The 19,258-nt window shown below is 46.6% G+C and overlaps 1 protein-coding gene across 2 annotated transcripts in view; it reads right to left on the bottom strand.

Moving 5' to 3' along the window:
* Window positions 1-19,258, bottom strand: part of LOC127386280 (uncharacterized) — a 44,172-nt gene that overhangs the window by 8,144 nt on the left and 16,770 nt on the right. For both annotated transcript variants that reach the window (XM_051623086.1, XM_051623087.1), the window contains exons 2-3: window positions 5,214-5,332; window positions 1,840-3,578 (exon numbers count right to left, since the gene is read on the bottom strand). In XM_051623086.1, the coding sequence (XP_051479046.1) occupies window positions 1,840-3,410 (1,571 nt within the window). In that variant the 5' untranslated portion in view covers window positions 3,411-3,578; window positions 5,214-5,332. The remainder of the gene's footprint in view (window positions 1-1,839; window positions 3,579-5,213; window positions 5,333-19,258) is intronic.

Below are 19,258 nucleotides of genomic sequence, written 5' to 3'. Positions count from 1 at the left end.
ATCAATTTACGTTATAAATTAATATTCAGGCACTTTACAGTCTCAGGTAAAATGATGGAAAACTGAGAAACTTCCACACTAAAGAAACTGGAGTTTCCCACTAACAAGTACTTTGGCACTGCCAGCAGACTTGTTTTCCTCTTGCTATCCTGAATAAATTACAAACTTTACCATTAATTTTTATTACTGTGGAAAATAAACAGGCCAGGGTGGTTCTTCCCTATGAAACAATCTCTCTAATACTGGAATCACCATCATCTTTGCTTTTAGATCAATTATCATTTTGGTATTAATAGAATCACCTCATATATTTTAACAAATCCACCTAGGGAGACAGAATACATTCACAGAAACAAAAAACACTGCAGATATTAAAAGCACAGAAACCACTTTGAAACCATAAAGGCCCTGGGCAGAAAGTGTTTGGAGGCTGGGAGGGTAGTAGGAAGGAAGATCATATGCACTACTCAGTTCCTGTGTGCTTTGCTATGCATGCTCCTCAGACTCCTGATACTAGTCAGACCTTTGATCTGCCTAGAGACACCTGTTCTTATGCTCTTACTCATGACTTGTGCCACTCTGTGTATTTCGTTTCATATCAATGATAAAAATATCCTACTCAATGGAAATGGTTGCATCCCATACTTTCTCATCTGTTTCTTCATTGGGTTTTCACAATCTAGGTCAAAAGCACAAAGGCTGGGCTGGACAGCTGAAGGAAGTATTTAGGGCTCTGACTGCCACCTACTTCCCTTTGGATTATGAAGTTGCAGAAGTATTTCTGCTTGTCACTCTGTCTACATGGGGAGCTTCAGCTCCACGGAAGTTCTTTCATACAACTCTCATTCCTGTGCAGAACTCACTCTCATCTCCTCTAAAACCTGAGCCCAGTCTCAGAACTCTAGCATTCCAGAAATACCAAGTCATGATACGATGCTTTGGCATTTCACACACCACATCTGTCAATCTGCCTGAAGCAGCCAGGAACCAAGTCAAATATAATTCTTGGTAAAGCCAGTCCTGAATATCAAGCATATGGAAACAAACCACTCCACCAACACTTACTTCTCCTTTTCCCATCAGCCTTATCTGGAGTCAAGACAGTAATAACTGACCCAAATTTCTAACTTCCAGAACTTTGCTGGTTCCTCTTGGTCCACCTGCTTGCATAGAAAGCGATCCCCATTTCTTTGGCAGGAGGGAGGTAACAAGACTGCAGTGTCCAAAAACAGGATAGAGAAAGCAGTCCTTGTGAAAATCCTACCCAGAGAAGGGTAAAACACGGTTGGAGATGAGGGAGGAAGGATTTACACAAGTACTTTCTGTCACTGTTTACACTGAGTTGGCAGAAGGACATTATTTCCAAGTACTTTCACTTGCAGCCATCATGCTTTCATTTGTTTGCCAGTTCACTACGTACAGGTCACACTACCTAAATCTTCTTTCAAATGTATTACACTAGTACTTCGCATCCCTCTGCTGTCCTCTACTTTTAACAGAAGTTAAAAAAACAAACATAAACAAAAGACCTTTCAACAATTTATTAGAGAAATAAAAGGGGTGGGAAACTGGGTGTCAGGGCTACTAATGGCTGCTGTCTGCACAGGATCAAGGTGTACAAAAAGGCAAAGTCTAGATGTTTCTGATGTTTAATCCCAGGCAAAGATGGAGTTTAAGCTCAATAGCTTCAAGACACACCCTTGTGGCTATCAGAGACCCTAAGATGAAAGGCTCTGCCAACAGCATATTTATGCTACAGGAGTTAAATGTACATATCAGGAGTGAGACCAGACTGTTAACAAGGAAACTGCTTTCAGGTAACCCCACAGAGCATGTTACCTTTTCTTAATAAGTTCCAGGGCTGAACCTATGAATTCATCCTTCATTTTTTGTAGTTTAGCTCCATAGCTGGATAAGTCTGTGGCTTCTAACAGCAGCGATGAACAGCAAGAGGACTGGGCTTCAGAAGCCAGGGACTGCCCTGCAAGATGGAGGACATCATTTAATTGTCTTGTCTCCCCTTTCTGCTGCTCATCACTGAGCATCTCCTGCCCAGCAATGTGTATTGCTACTGCCTGCAAAGGTGATCTTGGATTAGGGCTAGAGCAAATGGGGACCAGGGGTCTATCCAGGCTGGTGATCTGCAATGTTCTGTCCTTCACCTCAGGGCTGCTCATTCTCAAACCATCCCTTATGGCTGGATATTGGGAAAAGCCAGCAGAGGTGTAGTTTTCATGGAACACATTGTCATCATCCTCTGCTGTGACAGTGGCTTCATTCACAGTTTTGGTCCCCAGAGCTTCTGGACAGACATTCTTATTGTTCTCCTTCTCCAGCATCTGGTTTGCAGGCAGACCCTTATTCAAGCACTCTGCCGGCCCACTGCAGCTGGCAGATAAATTTGCCTCCTTCCTTCTCATTTCCTTGAATTCCTCAAAGGTGGGTATGTAAAGATTCCCTTTGCAGTGGCCTTTCCTACTCGGTCCCAATGTGGCTTTGATATCTGTTTCCCTGCTACATGGTTCCAGGGTTTCTGCTGTTTTGGATTTGGCCATCTCATGGCTTTCCCCGGCATGCTGGAGGGGCAAATCTGGGGAGCTATTTTGCCTGTGGAGCTGAAGCCTCCTCTGAGTCTCCTGCTTGATGTCTTCTGGACTGATGATCCTGTGTGCAAAACACAGTCTCTGCCTCCCAGTGAGGCTGTGCCTGAGAGCACTGTGTTCCACCAAAACGCTGCAGCAGTTGACTGCACAACCATTCTTGTACTGCTGGCACATCTGGCATTCAAAAAACTCCTGAGCCCTCAGGTCAGGCAGGGTCCCCTGTGGACACACTGGCTTGCAGGGCTCTGGCACCTTACTGCTGTGCAGCCTCAGCTTCTCCTTCAGCTCTTTTCTGGCATCCTTGTGTAGAGCTCTTTCCTCAGCAGAAGGGAAAAGCCACTGAGGCACTTTGGCAAAGGGAGAGAGGAGCACATTCTGTGCTGATCGAGATGTCTGTTTCGTGTGGAGAGAAAAGCTTCTCAGAGAGTCCAGTGTGCTCTGTACTGGGGCCACATCCACGCAGCCTTCTGTCCACTGACTGGTGCCTCCAGAGCGAAAGATGATCTCATTATCCAGGCTCCGGCAGTGAGAGTACAGCCCAGAGTCAGCAACTGTTGCCCAGTGAAGGTCCTCCACGCTCCGATACATCCGGTTTTCCACAGGGCCGGCCAAAGGTGCCTTGCCTGTGTGGCAGGAGCCTAGGGTGTGGAAGTCCCCAGAAAAAACACGAGTGTCTAGGTTCTTTAGTGGATGCATGCTGCTAACTGAAAAATCCTTTAAGCCATGTTGTGCATAGAGCTGATTATTTTGGCAACTCAAGATCACCCGGCAGTGTTCCTGTCTCTCATCAACACTGATGTATGTCATAGCAAATGCACATGGAGGCTCTAAGACAGTGGCGTCTAGGGGAGAGGAGGGAGCTGGGGTGTCGCTTAGATGCCAGTCAATGTCCACAGACCACAGACAGCAAAATGTGCTGCTGGGTATTCACATAAGAGAGCTCTCACATGGGTTGAGCCGCCATGCGTAGAAGACCTGTGAATGGAAGGAAAGATGAGTTACTGAAGCAGCCTGGTGATGACTCGTAGGATGCAACAGTAGGTCTGCTTCCAGGGGATGCAGAAGTCAAACACCAACAGCTTGGGTAGAAACAGAGCAGCATAACTAGGAAATGAGCTGTGGGGCTTGAGGCAGGGAATCTTTTCCATCTCTAGCCAAGCCAGCAGTGGCCTTACCCTTCTGAATGTGGAGAAGTTTATTCTACCTACTTTCAGCAAGCCCTTACAATAACACTGCTCAACTCTAGTGAGGGATGCTCAGAAGTGCTTGCTGCAGGCTCAACACAGCAGCCCTAAGGAGATGGGAAGTTTACAAGAGACAATGAGGTTCTTTCCCTCAAATGGGGTGCAGACAAGAGTGTGTGGTTTAAGGAGGAGGCTGGGAGTGGGAAAAGATGACATGATGGTGTGGTCTCCTGAAAGGTTCAAGTAGCAAGGAGGAAGAAGGAGGCTGTCTGGTGGTGGGTTTGGCCCTGAGAGTTACACTGCAGCCCCTTAATGCTCTGATTTACCCTCCACAGGTAAGATGCATATCATTTAGTGACTTGTAGCCAAGCATTTCCAAGGCTTTTTCAGTGCAGAGACAAAGGTACCTCACGGACTATCACAAATGCACCCTTCTCACCCCTTAGAATCAGGTCCAAATGATCACCCCCCATGACAGCTCAGCGGAGGCCCAGAAAGACAAGGTGTGGCTTCCACAGCTGTTCCTATGATCTGTGTTCAGCATTGTAAGGCCCAGGGAACTTCAGTAATTCAACCAGATGTTGAGAGAAATGTGGAGAATTAAATCCCAAAACTTCAGTTTGGGTCAGCAGGATGTAGGACAAAATCATCCTTGGAGTTAGAGGGTGCCTCCTTACATTGAATAGAGAGACTACAATTTTCTCTTAAGGATTTAGGCCTCATGGATATGCTTGCAGTCACGCAAGACAGCAGTACCTGCTAGAGCCTGTCCACCCTCTCCCTTGGCAGCCAGAGGCAAAGGGAATAAGTGAGTGCCATATGTAAAGGAGAAGACTGAGCTGGGACAATGGGGTTAGCCTGAGATTTGCACGGACAACTTAGAGCTGGGATGGTGGGGTATGGTCCTCTAATAATAAGCTAGGCAAAAACCAAACAGGTTGACCACCCAGGAAGAGGTCTTGGTAGAGCAAGCCATGACCATGTAAATTACAGCCCAGACTGCTTCGTAGTGCAGCTGGGTTCTCTGCATGCTGCCAACCATTCAGGCAGCACAGCCATCTCGAACAAAATAGGAAGGAAGAGGCTTGTTACTCTTTGAAGGCTAGGATACTTCAGGCATCTAAACTGAGTGAGGCAGCAACAGACATCCTCCATCTGAGAAGACTGAGGCAGTGCATTGCTCGCAAGCCAATCTTGGTAACTCGCTGGCAGCTTGATTCACCCCTTGCTTAAAGTGGTTCAAATTAACATACTTTCCCTGCATTAATGAAACTATCTCTAATCTAATCCCACAGAGGGAAGGCAGAGCTGCTCCCATGGATCACCACTAAGTGGAGAACATTACCTCAGTCTGTCATAATTGCTAAAAATTAAAACTAGCTCTCAAGGTGTGGCTGTTCCCCAAGATGTCATAGGCACTTCTCACCCAGTCTTCTCATGGTGGGGCTGGAGTTCCCCCTTCTTCACGGCTCTGGAGGAGCCCATAGGTGACAGCAGAGAAACGTGAGGACCAGGACTTTCTGTGATCATAGGTTATAACATGATCTGTCAAGAAAGAGAGAAGGAGATGATGTGAGAGCCAGTCACTGAGTAGGGAACAGGGCTCCTGTGAGAAAGTGCTGTTAATGAGAGATGCCATGGCCAGCCAGGTTGGCCTGTGATCCGGCCACAGCCATGGGACTAAAAGCCATCGTGCATTTCCTGCATTCTGCTTTCAGAACAAGTAGAAAGAAGAAACAACTCTTGCTGTAGTGAGGGTTGAGAATAAAGCTGTCCTCGCCCAAGGCAAGGTGTTACAAACAGCAAGGCCTGAAGAGAAACCAAGGCCCTTGTGAGGCAGGTTCCTGAGCTACACGCTTGCTGGGCAAGTGCTGCCTGTGTGCATGTGAGAGCCAGCCAGCCAGCAAAGACAGGGCACAGGCAAAGGGAGAAGCAGTCATGAGAAGAGCAAGGAAGCAGAGGGACAGAAACAGTAGGGTGGGATCTGTCTGCAGCAGCTCCCTTCACCAACAGACAGGGCAGCACTGAAAATACAACTAACTTGTGTCCTCACAGTCTCTCTTCAGATGGAGACTTATTGTCAGGGTCCATAGTGCTGACTGCTCCTTGGGCTGCAGGACAGCTGCAGTGACACCAGGCATGGTGGCATAGACCACATAGGGGGTGCTGTGTCTCTCCATGACATGGGAGAACACCTCAACCCCTCCCTGATCCACAGGAAAGCAGAGGCTCACTTCCCCAGAGGTATGGAGGGTACAAGTGCTCGTGGACACCGCCAGGCAGCCCCGACCTGCTGCTGCTTTGCCAGGGCAGGATTTTCCAGGTGTGTGTAGGGCAGCAAAAGTTGCTTTCAGGGAGGGAGCAGCTGGGAGAAACTTTCTGTAGGCAAAGCGGAACAGGCAGAGAGTAAAGGACAGAGAAGGGCAGCAGAGGCAGATTTGCAGAGGGGAGGACCCAGAGAAGACAGAGCACAGCCAGAGCTGGCAGTGAGAGACAGCAGGAGACAGAGATTTTCCAGAGTAGGTTCTGTAGAGTTTGCTGACATGTAGGCAGACACAAAAAATTACTGGATTAAGAGGAGAAAGAGGGGAATTTTATTTCCAAATAATTTATTTCAAACTTTGTCATCTATTTGAGCTGAATTTGCTTTCTCTAAAAAGTTACTCTTTGCTCTAAGACACAGGTTCCTTTGATACTTTCAGGAGAGCTCAGAGCAAAGGTGTACATGGATGTAGCTCAGAGGTGGGCATGCAAGGGGCTTCAGTGCTCTGGCTGCAGTGAGTGGGAGCCTCAGAAATCCATGAGCTTTGTTTCACCTCATGGCTTCAAGGCAGCTGTGGGATTCCTAACAGCCAGCTTGGACAGAAGCACCTTTCTTCCCTGTCACTCCCTCCTTGAAAGGGCTCTCTTTCCTACTGAACTCACCTAATCTTGCCCTTTTCCCTCATGCCACTACCCTGAGGGCTGTGCACAGCATGTCAGCTAGCAAAGCTTAATTTCACTCATCACCCAGACCAATTGCTGCCCAAGTCATGACCTGTGGCAAGGCACATCCTGCTTCCCCCACTGCCCAGGGATGTTTGGAGCAGGGAAAAAGCAGAGGTCTCTCTAAAATACCAGAGAATTCTGACCTGGCCTGTAACCAGGACACACCAAGCCCTTCCCCCATCTTTTCCTGTCCCTGTGCCCTATTCCTCATGGCACACAGTAACAGCACCACAGTTTCAGCTCGGATGCCTGCGTTTGTCAGGTCAGTGACACTGCTATAATATAAAGTATATGCTTACACACTCAGCTCTAGAGTAACCTGACCACAAGCATGTTCTAGGCACTCTGCTGGAGAAAAGCATGAAATGGAGTCTTACACAGATTCACCAAAGAAACACTGAGAATTACAGCAACACATAAGAGCTGGTGCTCTCACCACTTCAGAGTTCTAACTGCTGTCTATAGCTACAGCAGCAATAGCAAACTCCACTCAAATGTGAGGCAGTGGAGAGAAGTAATTGCTGATCTCTCATGTGGTGACCCAACCCAAAGTCCTAACTCACTCTCTCCTAAAGGTACACTGCAGTCCTAACACACCCTGTGTTCTCTTCCAGTTAAACCAAGGAGTGACTTGCCACTTCTTTGTTGCTCTCTAGTGTTCCCCTTCATTTACCCACCTGTGTACTTCCAGGCAGTCCTGTCCACACTTCCCCAAATCTAGGGCTTTATTCTAGTCCAGCAATCCTCCAGGCCAATGCAAAAAAGAGCTTAGAGTTGGCTGCTGCTTTGAGATTGGCACATCATAACTCTTTGATCATGCTGTCTGTGCAACGTTTGCCTGTTCCCTGGCTCAGGGACTGAAAAGCTCCTGGTGGTTATGAGCCTCACGCCTTAAGAGAGCATAAGACTAAAGGCGTTGTGTGCTCAGCTTATTTTCTACCATGTGATTCTGTTTAATCAACTTCTGCTCCACTACTCTGATAAGTGCTTGCTTGGAGACTTGCCACTAACCTTCATTTTCCTGCAAAATCCCCCCAAAGAACTTTATTTCTTAAGGATTAAAGCTTGAAGGATAAATTATTCCTTCCCATACACATAAAAACTGTTCTGCCTGGCTGACCTTCCCAGCAACGCATCAAACTGTCAGTAGGATGACTCAGGCAGGCACAGAGTACATTGTTCAGTCCTGGTGAAAAGCACTGTGAAGAGGACCAGTCATGTCCAGGGACTCTAGGGACATGAGGACAGGGGACCACAGAACCTCACAAGGCCTCAGGAAAAGAGGCCACCAAATCAGGCAGGGCTGAGTAGGCTTGCCAGTGCTGCTTCACAGAGTTGACTGCAACAAGATTTGCTCGATAGACTTGCCAAACTGGGAAGGTTGTTCCATGAGATGGCACAGAGCAGCTTGCTAGTGTCTAGCCTCTGAGAGATCAACTGAGTTTGGTACATTTTCCACTTTCCACATTTACAACATCCCAGCCACAAGCAAATTAACTTCTGAGTCATGGCCATCACACCAAACTCCTGTGTAGAGGGGAGGGGAGTAACTGGAGCCACCTTACTCCATCTTGAAATGAGATTAAACTAACCTTCAGGTCTTGCTCTAATTTCTCTGCTTTGGGTTTTGCAAATTGCACCACTGAACAGAGTTTGCTTTATCCTGGAGTACAGTATGCCTTTTATTTCAGAGATCCAACCAGCCAGAGGGATGCAAAAGGCACATTTCAAAGAGCCATAAAAAGGTTTTAGCAAGCTACGATACTGCTGAAGGGGCTTTGCTCTGATACAGCAAACCTCATGGACACAGCCCGATCTGTCTACTGCCATGTCATGCACATCACACCAGCTGAACACCAGCAATCTCAAAAGAAAGAATGTCAGATACATTTATTTTTTTCAAGTTAAAGGTTAACCAGAAACATAAAGGTGCCCTGGCTGTATTTGCTTTCTTGGCTGTTCACTTAACTAGAGCTACGCTGCAGGAACCAGTTGACGCAGTAGGATGATTAGGTGACTACAGTAATATTTCTTGGGGGTTTCTGTCTGTTGTAGCAGCTGAAACAGGAACAGGGCTTATAGTGTCTGTTAATTACAGCAGGAGAGGTACAGCCACAGTAGTTATCTAAACTAGTACAATTTCCTGAGTTTCTTTTCCTCCCTAGGGTAAACTGCTGAGCCTAACTTTCCTTGAGTTTACAGTATTATCACTGCTTTCATTGTCTGCTCCATGGCACGAATCAGGATCCCTAAAAAAAGGAACAACTGCTATATTGGTTTCAAAACTAGGTAATACAGAGAAAACCATAACCTCTATAGTCTGCTCACTGTATTTATAGTCCTTGTGTTCTCAACTTAATCATAAGCATGGATGGCGTCATCTCAGACCATCTTGGCACAGGAACAAAGTCTCTTTTGAACCTCTGAAGATCCAGTGCAGCCCAGGGTCTAGGGGGTTGCTGAGAGCACAGGCAATGGCATTACATTTCTGCTGTGCAACGAGCTCCTAGCCTTGTCACATGATATTGTCTAACCATTTTCCCCCATTCGCATTTCTTCTCATTCTTTTTGTTTGTTTAGTTTTGGTTGGTTTGGTTTTTTTTCCTGCTCTCCCAACTCTTCCTCCACACCACTGCATTCAACACAAGTTTAAACAGCCCACCTGTGCCTGCTGCTTAGCAGGTACCACTTCTGAATCATCATCACCATTACCGTTGCCTCCAGAAAAAGACCTGCTCTTGGCCATGGTCAGGGCTCACTGACCAGAGTAGCCCAAAGATACACATGTGCCAGCCAGATGTGCCAGAGAGGAATCTGTCCATATTATCTGTTGATCACCATGGGAATATCCTGCAACAGTACACACAGTTCCACCAGAGAGTGCAGGAATCACCTCCACTTCACATGAACTTCTGTTTTGGTCAGACTGGCCCCTAAATAATCTCAAGGCAGTGGAAAAGCTAATCTCAAAATTTTGTAGAATCACTTGAAGGTCTTAAACATTCTTGGTTCCCTTTCTGTGGGATTTTTAAGCTGTTTGGTGACTTTACTTTATTGACATGAAAGGTTTCACATAGGAAGCCCTACTGCTCCACACATCTGTGCACTTGGCAGCGGTGTCTGATGAATTTTTCTGGCTGCTCTCTAAGGCTGAGCAGCTTCTCCTTGTGTCATAGGATGGTTTTCTCCTTGTGTTTCTCCTTTGAAAAGGCTGTGATGACATGATACTTCCAGCATACCTCTAAGGACAGGCACACTGGTGCAGCACACTTTGAAGGTGGCCTGAGTTCCCTCTTGATTCCTTGCTTTGGTGAAAGGGCATCCCCTTTTGTTTCATCAGTGCACCACTCCATCTCTTGGGCAATATTGTTCCAACAGTCCTACTGACAACACAGCAGAGGGAATGGAGCTTGAGAGGACAAACATTCACCTTGCAGCAAACAAAAGCTGAGTATGTTAGTTACTGTAACAAAGACTCTTGGAGACACCAGTGTGACATCCCCATCATGTGCCCCAGCTGGATCTGCTTGGCAGCATTGGCTATGAAGCGCCCCAGAAGATGGCATCACCCATCACCTAATATTTCAGTTAGTTAACCCCCTCGTTGGCCACAAAGCTCCTTTAGATGACTCCTTCTCAGGAGGAAGAAAGTCCTGTTTGCAATAAAGTTCCCTCCTGGCACAGATCACACAGAGAATCAATGAACCTGCAGGATGCACCTGACTGATAGATTCTGTACTTCACTGTAACACCATGAGACACACTGTTCCCCTCTTACAGCTGGAGAAAGAACCCATGGGGAATATGTCCAAGCAGAGACAATGCTTAGGCTTGAGTTAGCTGATGTTCAGGACCCAGGTGGTTTCCCCGGCCAGTGTACATGCCATGAACCAAGTATTCCCATGCCTTTGGGGCATGCAGAGCAGACCTGGGCTGCTACCCACCTCAGACTTGGCATACACACACAGCAAGCACTATTAGCCTTGTGAGAAGCAGGCGTGAGCTGAACAGCCTTCAACTGTGCTTCACACCTGGCTCCAAGCTCCTTAACTTCAACGCAGCTCTTGGAGGCAAACCTGAGCCAGAAAAACCCATCCTGCACACCATGAGAACTGGAAAGCACAAAGCCATATGTCAGCCCACTTCACAGCATGGCACCCTTGCTCCTCCATATTCCTACTCTGCATAGATACATTAGCACTACCTGCAGAAAATGGTCACAATGTGGCTACAACTGAATTTATAATGCCTCAGGGCAGGTGGGGTGGAAAAGGTCAAGGCTGTCACCTGAAGCTCAGCCCCAACAAAGGGTCAAACATAAATTATAACTTCCCAGTGCCAGCTCCAGCCCATTCTCTGGCTTTCAGCTGACAGAGACACACCACCAGCACAACCCCACCAGGGCTCAGTTGATTGCTAGACATGCCCAGAGCTCTGTCTCCAGCAGTGATCAGCGGCAGATAATTTTGGAAAGAGCAGACACAGATACAGCATGTCTGCAGCAGGCAGATGAGGCTGGGGAACTGTATCTCAGATCATCTAAAACCATCTTGACCCTCTGCATTTGTTTTATGAAGGCAGAGAGGACAGCGCAAAAAAATAATGCGGCATATCAGGTTAGGTGAACATGAGAAGAGAGAGAGAGAGAGAGAGAGACACAGAGAGAGAGAAGTAAATCAAGCCAGCAGAAGGAAAGAGCCAACAACTCCCTTCCCCTTGCAGCATGTGGTAAGGGTCACCAGAGACTTCACCTAGGCAGTCAGCTGAATGTTTTCTTCCAGTGTGCACTAAAGGCTGGCTTTTCAAGGTGGAAATACTCCTGGCTGGACTAGCAATACATGACCAACAGGGAACACAGAAACACAGATTTTCCCAGGTCCTGTTATGTTGCCTCCACCTGTCCCAGGAAGACAACAGAAAACCAGTCCTATACAGTTGGATCTATCAGGGTTACTGAAGGAATTCCCAATTCCTTCTTCTAACATTGCCCCAAGAATCCCAGCCCAATACTTAAAATGCATAGGGCAGAGGAAAGAAAACGGGTTTTGATTCAAAGAATAAGGTGTGCATCAAAAGTTTCTGCTTCCTTCCTTTTACCAGGAAGATGGATTTTGCAGCACAGCCATACACCCCAGACTTTGAGAGCACTAGTGGCCTATTCCAACAGGACAGCATGAACCCTGCCTCTCATCTCACTAGTGGGGAAAAAAAATCCCCCAACCTAACTCTGTTGATCTCAGTTTGTGAACTTTGCACTGGGACCTAGTACAGCACCCTCAAATCCCACAGAAGGTGGAGGAGAAGAATCCTTCTAAGACAGCAATGCACGCCTCATCTATGAGCTCAGAGAGAGGCCTAGGGGAGGAAGGAGGTGTTCAGGAGGGTGAGGGAGATGGATGATCTCATCCTATGCCTTGTTTAGTCACATCCCAAAGCACTTCAGCATATTGCTGGTGGAGACAGGTTTGGCATGAGGAAATGTGCATGGCAGCAGTGTCAGCAGTCCTGGCCAGGGTGTGGATGGCCACAGGCAGTCACACTTCTCATTCCTTCAAGCGTGGAGGTGTTCAGCAATGCTTCTACAGAAACCTGGGAGGACTGTACCCCTCAGCTGTCTCAGTTGAGGGATTTGTCCTCAGAAGGTTCAGTGCTGCATGTTCTGCTACCAGGCAGTGAGAGTCCTGCCAGGGAACTGGTGCAGCTGGCCAGGCTCTGCCTCTGCATGAGCCCCAGGGAACATTCACAAGCTTTTCCCTATCTACCTAGAATTTATTTCCATCTTTTTTTTTCAGATTTTCAACTCCTCAACTCCCAACTGCTCCTATGGGCATCTCTAAACAACTCCCACCCTTTCAGATGGTGATGCTTTTCAGCTGATTAGACTGTGGGCCAGACCAGGAGCTGGGTGTAAATCATAATAGCTTGCCAATGCTAATTTACACCCACTGAGAATTTCCCTTCCTTCACCATTTAGCAGAATTATATGACGTGTCTTTTATCTCTCCTCACAGTTTAGCCTGCTGCTCCCCCTTCCTGGCCCCCAAGCCTCCTGCTTTGCTCTGAACTCCCTGTTGGTTTGCAGGCTAAGTTGCTTATTTGCAATGTAAAATGTTCCATGGTGCCAGAGCCCCGTGCAAACAAACCCAAGAGAGGCACATTTATCCTGAGTTGTGCAGCAAAACCAGCTCCATTTTTTTTTCCCAGCAGCAGTTCCCTACAACACACACTGTACAAGGTTTGCTAAGGAAAGAAGTAAGTCCCTTACTGCCACTAGGCAATGCAGGACCTCTCTGGGGAGATGGAGGGGAGGGAGAAGGAGAGCACGGATCCCACAGAGACCCTGAGCTTTCGCTTTTCTCCTTGAAGCTGATGGCAATGGCTCGCCACCCAGCTCAGCACTGTGTGCTGTCAATAGGCAGGATACCATTAATGACTTCTTGTTTCTATGGTGATATTGATGGATAGTCCCTAGGGTTGGTGGGAATTCAGGGAAAGCTAGCGAAAAAAAAAAGTGGGTCAAAAAAATTCCCCGGGAAAATGTGAGTTTGCCTACACATAGGCAGTTGTGTGACACCCTCGATGAATTCAGTGGCACTTCACACTTCCTGACTCATCCTCCTTCTTTCAAGAATGCCGTGGTGCTGTTGAGAGGCAGGGCACACACTGCTGCTCACAGCAGGGCTCTGGCACACAGGCTCACTGCTGCAAGCGAATTTCATTACCAGGCGTTATTTTTTGCAGCTTCACCCTGGCAATTCACTTCACATACAGAGTAAAAATCTTGGCTCCAGTGAAATCACTTGGATCTGTGTCAGCGGGCACAGAGCCAGGATTTTCCCTAGCTCTCCGGATGCCTTATCACAAGTGACAATTTCATTCAGCTGCCATGATAGCCACTGGGAACCTCCTGCCTCCCCAGAACTTTTTTGAGAGTAGAAGAGCCACTGTTGCTCAGAGTTGTTTTTTTTTGCTCTATTTTCCTGAGGCTCAGCACTGTACACTCTCCAAAAGTGGTGTCATGGGCTCCCTCACAGCCTCCAACTCTGCAATATGCAGTATAAAGTAATCCTTTACACATCATCCTAGCTGAGTCATGACTGCTGGCAAGGACAGGCTGCACTCCAGTCACAACTGGGCCCTCTCACCTTGCACAAGTGTTCTAGGCATTTGGAGCACAGGAACAGTTTCACTAAAACACCAGTTCTCTCTTTGACCTTGCTTTCTCTGGGAAAAAAAGCATTCCTAATTCAGGCTGGTGACATCCTGATGAAGAAGTGATAAAGTCCTTTGCACATGCAATTTATTTAAGCTCACAAAGGGGTGCAAAAACTGCAAGACACCTTGTTTTGGGGGAATTGAGAATGACTAGTAAATATGAGAGCACGCTTTTTTGTCCTATAAAAGACTCTTTTCCACTGCGTTTTAAGTCCAGGAGTTGCCCTACACACATACAAACTTAGTAGAGAACTTTTTATGCCAAACAGTGGTACCCCTCCAGGGATACAGCACTCCATCACCTGATGGGAACTCTTTCTTTCCAGAAAGTTACTGGTTTGGATCTGTTATTATGGAAGAAGTATATCCACAGGGGAGTGGTGTCTATAGCAGTATCATTACGTAGGCAGTTTTGCCAGTAAATGCCCCAGCGTAGATCAGATATAACTGATGTGTCAGCTTTTCCATCTACTTGTGTGTTCAGATCCTGCACCTCCACTTGAACTCAGGAACTGGAGACAAAATTACCCTGCCCCTCTCGTTTGCATCTTTTGATAAATGTAGTTTTAATGGACCATGGAGTCTGAAAGCACTTTACGTCAGAACTAATGCCCAGAGCGAAATTTGGTCAGTTTCTCCTACATTACATGTAGCTGTTAATCACATTCATTGGGCAAGGTTCCTAAGCACAGGGAGGCCAGACCAGCACTGGCACAGGCTCTCGCTTGTATAGCAACCCTTTGATCACACTGTCAGCATCATTTATTTACTTGTGTTTCATATTCTTGAATGCTCCAGCAAGTTATTTTTCCCAGTGGACTATCAGAAGCAAAGACTGCTCTTTCAAGTTAGATTTGCACCTCTTTCCTTCTCCTCAGTTTTAATTAGCTATGGAAATTATTTTTTAATGTTTTTTCCTAGCCACTTTTTGCCTGCCTGTCTGTATTAGAAGCTTTAGGAACACCAATGGCTCCAGTTGGTGTCTTCCCTGTAGGAAAGGTTGTGGTTTGCAATTAGCAATCCTAATTGCTCTGCTTGACCTGCTGCTGGCCAGGGTGGAGAATGCAGAATCAGCTGCATCGCCCTGTCCGCTCCCCAGCTGGAAGCGAGGAGACATGGGGGCTGTGAGGGCTATGGGTGGAAGACAGGAGGTATGACCACAAAGAGGTGGGGCCAGACAGAAGCAGGAACAGGTTTGTTGCACTGGGAGACAGAGAAAGCTATAGGAACATAATGGCTTCTAGAAATTGGGTCTCTGCCTGTGGGGAACTGCATATTCAGCTATTATCTTTCTGCAAATGATTCTGTGACTGCAGAGACATGACAGCGGGTGAACTGCCCAGAGCATCTCAGGGCAGAAGTAGCATTTTTGTGGCCACCCTCTGGACTGGCTCCAACAGGTCCATGTCTTTCCTGTGCTGAGCATGCCAGAGCTGGACACAGTACTGCAGGTGGGGTCTCATCAGGGTAGAGCAGAGGGGCACAACCACCCCCCTTGACCTGCTGGCCACACTCCTTTTGATGCAGCCCAGGATATGGTTTGGTTTCTAGGCTGCAAGTGCACATCGACAGCTCGGGTCCAGCTTTTCATCCATCATATCGTTACTTTCATGCCATTCTGCTAAATGTTCCAATTGTCTCATGAAGGTTGCTACTTTCATGTTAACCTTTATTTTTTTTTGTAATTGGAAAAAATAAGACACACATCATAGTAGCTGCTAAGAGCCCTTTCACACACATTTATATTACCAAGGCAGTGCTAAGAGCTGAACCAAGAGCACCACGGCTGAGCTGCAGGCCAACAACCAGCTTTCTTCTAATGACCTGGCTCCTGCACAGCACTGAAAGTCTGCAGTCTTTGTGGTTGTCTCAGAGTACTCACACCTACCCAAAGTTGAATAACCTACTGCAAGAAGAGATAAAACCACTCCATAGATACAACTTGGTCACATTAATCAAAAGAAGAGGAAATATTGTCCATGCAGACACCCAGTCACTCATGGAAAGCAGGTATGAATCCTTTGTAAACACGTTATTTAAGGGGTACTTTGAGAAGATATGGTGGGGATGCTGCAGCCACTGTGATGGTAAGAGTCTCATGCAACACAGCACCTCAGAAAAGGATTTAACTTCTCTTTCATAAATGCTGTCCATCAACAATTCCTACATGTAGCTCTAACACCTCAGAAAGTTTAATTACCACTTAAGAAATGGAAGACAAAATGAGCTATGTGACCTTTCTGACTACAGATCCTGTAGGTCAGCATTATTTAAGACAACTGGGAGCCTAAAAAGCTAAACATTAGTATTGGCAGATGAACAGATGGATGGATTGCTGCCAGCATAATCCATCTTCCCACTTGCCTCTGCAGGACTGGGTGACATTCAAAACTAACTACTTCCCTATGCAAAGAGAAATGCAGGCAGTGCAATAAGCAGGTTTTAGAATGGAGTCATCAGCTGGCAGGACCAGTGGCAAAATGCTTTATGGCTGCTGTTTAATGTTGCAGGCAAGGCTGTAAACAACAGACATCAGGCTATGACAGAAGTGGGGAATGCAGTGACCACAATGGATTTGCTGTGAGTCAGCCCCTGAGCAAGCTGTAAAAATCTGCCAGGATGCTGCCATGTTTCCTTTGTGTATAAATGCTCTAAATCTAATTAACCTTTTAATCAGAGCAGATAAAATTAGGGTATTACCATCAAAGGGGATGCTCTATCTGCAGTTTCACCAAAAATTTACATCTCTGCTCAATTTGGAGATTTTTTTTCTACTTGGGACTCTACGAGTGGTCCCTTCAAACACAAAAACAGAAAAGAGTGAAGTTCGTTTTGTAGGAGATTCTTTAACATGGCCAGTTACTGTGCAAACACCAACTTGCCTGGAAATTGCCAGATAGGACTCAGTCCAGAGCCTTCAGACCCAGCTCAAAAACCTGTTGTCTGAGCACAGAGAATGCTCCTGCTGCCAGAGCGGGGCAGGCACAACAGCAGCTGTGACTTGTTACCCTCCTGACAGAGAGGGCACCAAAACCCAGGGAATCCCACATATCTCAGGACCTTCTGATGCTCAGCAAGGATTCAAAGTTAAAAGAATTTCCTTCACCTACTAGCTACAGCAGACTATTCTGTCAGCTGTTAAGACTACAACACAACTTCTCTGAATTGACACAAGTATCTCTAACATATCTATTTGTGCCTAGAGTGACCCAAAGGAAAGTGATCACTGCTCTGACTGGCCTGCAATATCTCACCCAGATCAGACTGTATGCTGTGGTTTGTTTTTTTTACAATGGCTGAAGTGTCCAGGATTTTCTGCATTTGCTGGCAACCATCTATACTGTTGACAAAGTCAGCCAATGCAGTCAAGTGCAGAAATAACCCAAACCAAGATCTGAACCTGAGACTCCAGGTGAATGAAGCTTCCTGTCTCACCCACTGCAGCATCTGGCTTCAAGGAACTTGCCTGTGCAATCTGAACCAAAAAAGCACTCATTTCCTTTTACTGTTGCCCATATGCCACCTCTAAATATACTTACATATTAGCATTTAGGCAACATTCAGTACAAAACCCATATGGCTCCTTTCAGCAAGAGGCAACAGCAAGATGGGCGAGTTGCAAAGAGAGGCTGGAGATAGGTCTTGTAAAGATTTCTTTCTAAGCACCATCCAGCACTCATTGCAGATGGACAGTGATGGAAGAGTTGTTACGAACTGCTCCAGATGGGCCATGTTTTCTTTTTTGCATGAAGCTAAAAAATGGATTTCTTTTATATGAAGTGTCTACTAGTGATCCCTGTGGAACAGAAGTTGGGTAGCAAAGCAGACCCAGGCCTAGGCTGAGGAGTATCAGAGCTCCTCATACAACAGCCTCTAATTACCTTGATCAGTCCCGTCTCAGACCTCCACGCTTGGTCCTGCCCCAGTTTCGTATGGGAACTGCATTTAAGCCCTCACCCTGCTCTTTGCCTAAGGTAGGCTGTATGTGTACTGATTCTGGTCTGGCCAACTTGACTTCTTGGGTGACATCAGAGCTGTGTTGTGACTATGGCTTTCTCTGGTGCTTATTGGGCTGTTGGCTGAACCAAGATACAGCCATGGGGCCCACTCTGCTCTTCCCATTTGCGCACAGTGGGACTGTACCCCTTGTTCAAGGTTGCTGTCCCAGCCAGCCCAGCCTTATCTTCCCTTCCAGAGATGTCCACTGTTACTTGCTCCCTCACAGGAAATATTCCAAGCCCTTGGGTTTGGTGAGTATTATGTCCCCGGGATAACAGAAGAAATGTTTACATGGAACAAGGGAGTAGAAAATTAAGTTTTCAAATGTCCCATGCAGCAACCACTGCCAAGAGATCTTCAGGGCTGTAGAGGCAAAGCAACTCAAGCCTGTCACAAGTGGCTTCTGACTTCTGAATGGCAAACAACACAAATAAGAGCCTTTGAATGCTAAGGATTTGCTTTAACAGATAAAGGGCAAAAACGTGTTTGCTGTCACTGCCTAAATCACAGAAAAAAAGGTCGCAGCCAATTAACTACTTCTGGATAATGCTTACCTTAGCCATCCATTTCACATCCACTTGTGAAAGCAAAGAATATAATTGGGAGAAGTCAGCATGGAATCGCCAAAGGGAAATCATGCTTGACAAATCTGATTGCCTTCTATGATGTCGTAACTGGCTGGCTAGATGAGGAGAGAGTAGCAGATGTCATCTACCTTGACTTCAGCAAGGCTTTCGACACTGTCTCCTATAACATCCTCATTAGGAAACTCAGGAAGTGTGGGCTAGATGAGTGGACAATGAGGTGGATTGAGAGCTGGCTGTGTGAGAGAACTCAGAGGGTTGTAATCAATGGAGCAGGGTCAAGTTAGAGACGTGTAACCAGTGGTGTCCCCAGGGGTCAACACTCAGTCCAGTCTTGTTCAGCATACTCATCAATGACATGGACAAGGGACAGAGTGTGTTCTCAGCAAATTTGCTGAGGATACCAAATTGGGAGGGGTGGCTGACACTTCAGAGGGCTGTGCTGCCATCCAGCATGACTAGATGATCTCTGGAGTTCCCTTCCAACCCTGACAATTCTGTGATTCTGTGAAAAAGGCTACATGCCTGTAAGGGACTGCAGGCAGAGGGGTAAGTCAGGGGCATCAAGCTTCTGTTACTCCCAATCTTACAGATTATGGGTTCTTAACTCTGAAAATTGTTGTATCCCTTGTGGGCACATGCTGTGTTAGACTTAATCTGGACAGATAGCAAGGAATTGTTCACA

The sequence above is a fragment of the Apus apus genome, chromosome 6, assembly GCF_020740795.1.
Source record: "Apus apus isolate bApuApu2 chromosome 6, bApuApu2.pri.cur, whole genome shotgun sequence".
Lineage (NCBI taxonomy): Eukaryota > Metazoa > Chordata > Aves > Apodiformes > Apodidae > Apus > Apus apus.
This window is presented reverse-complemented; position numbering and strand designations above follow the sequence as displayed.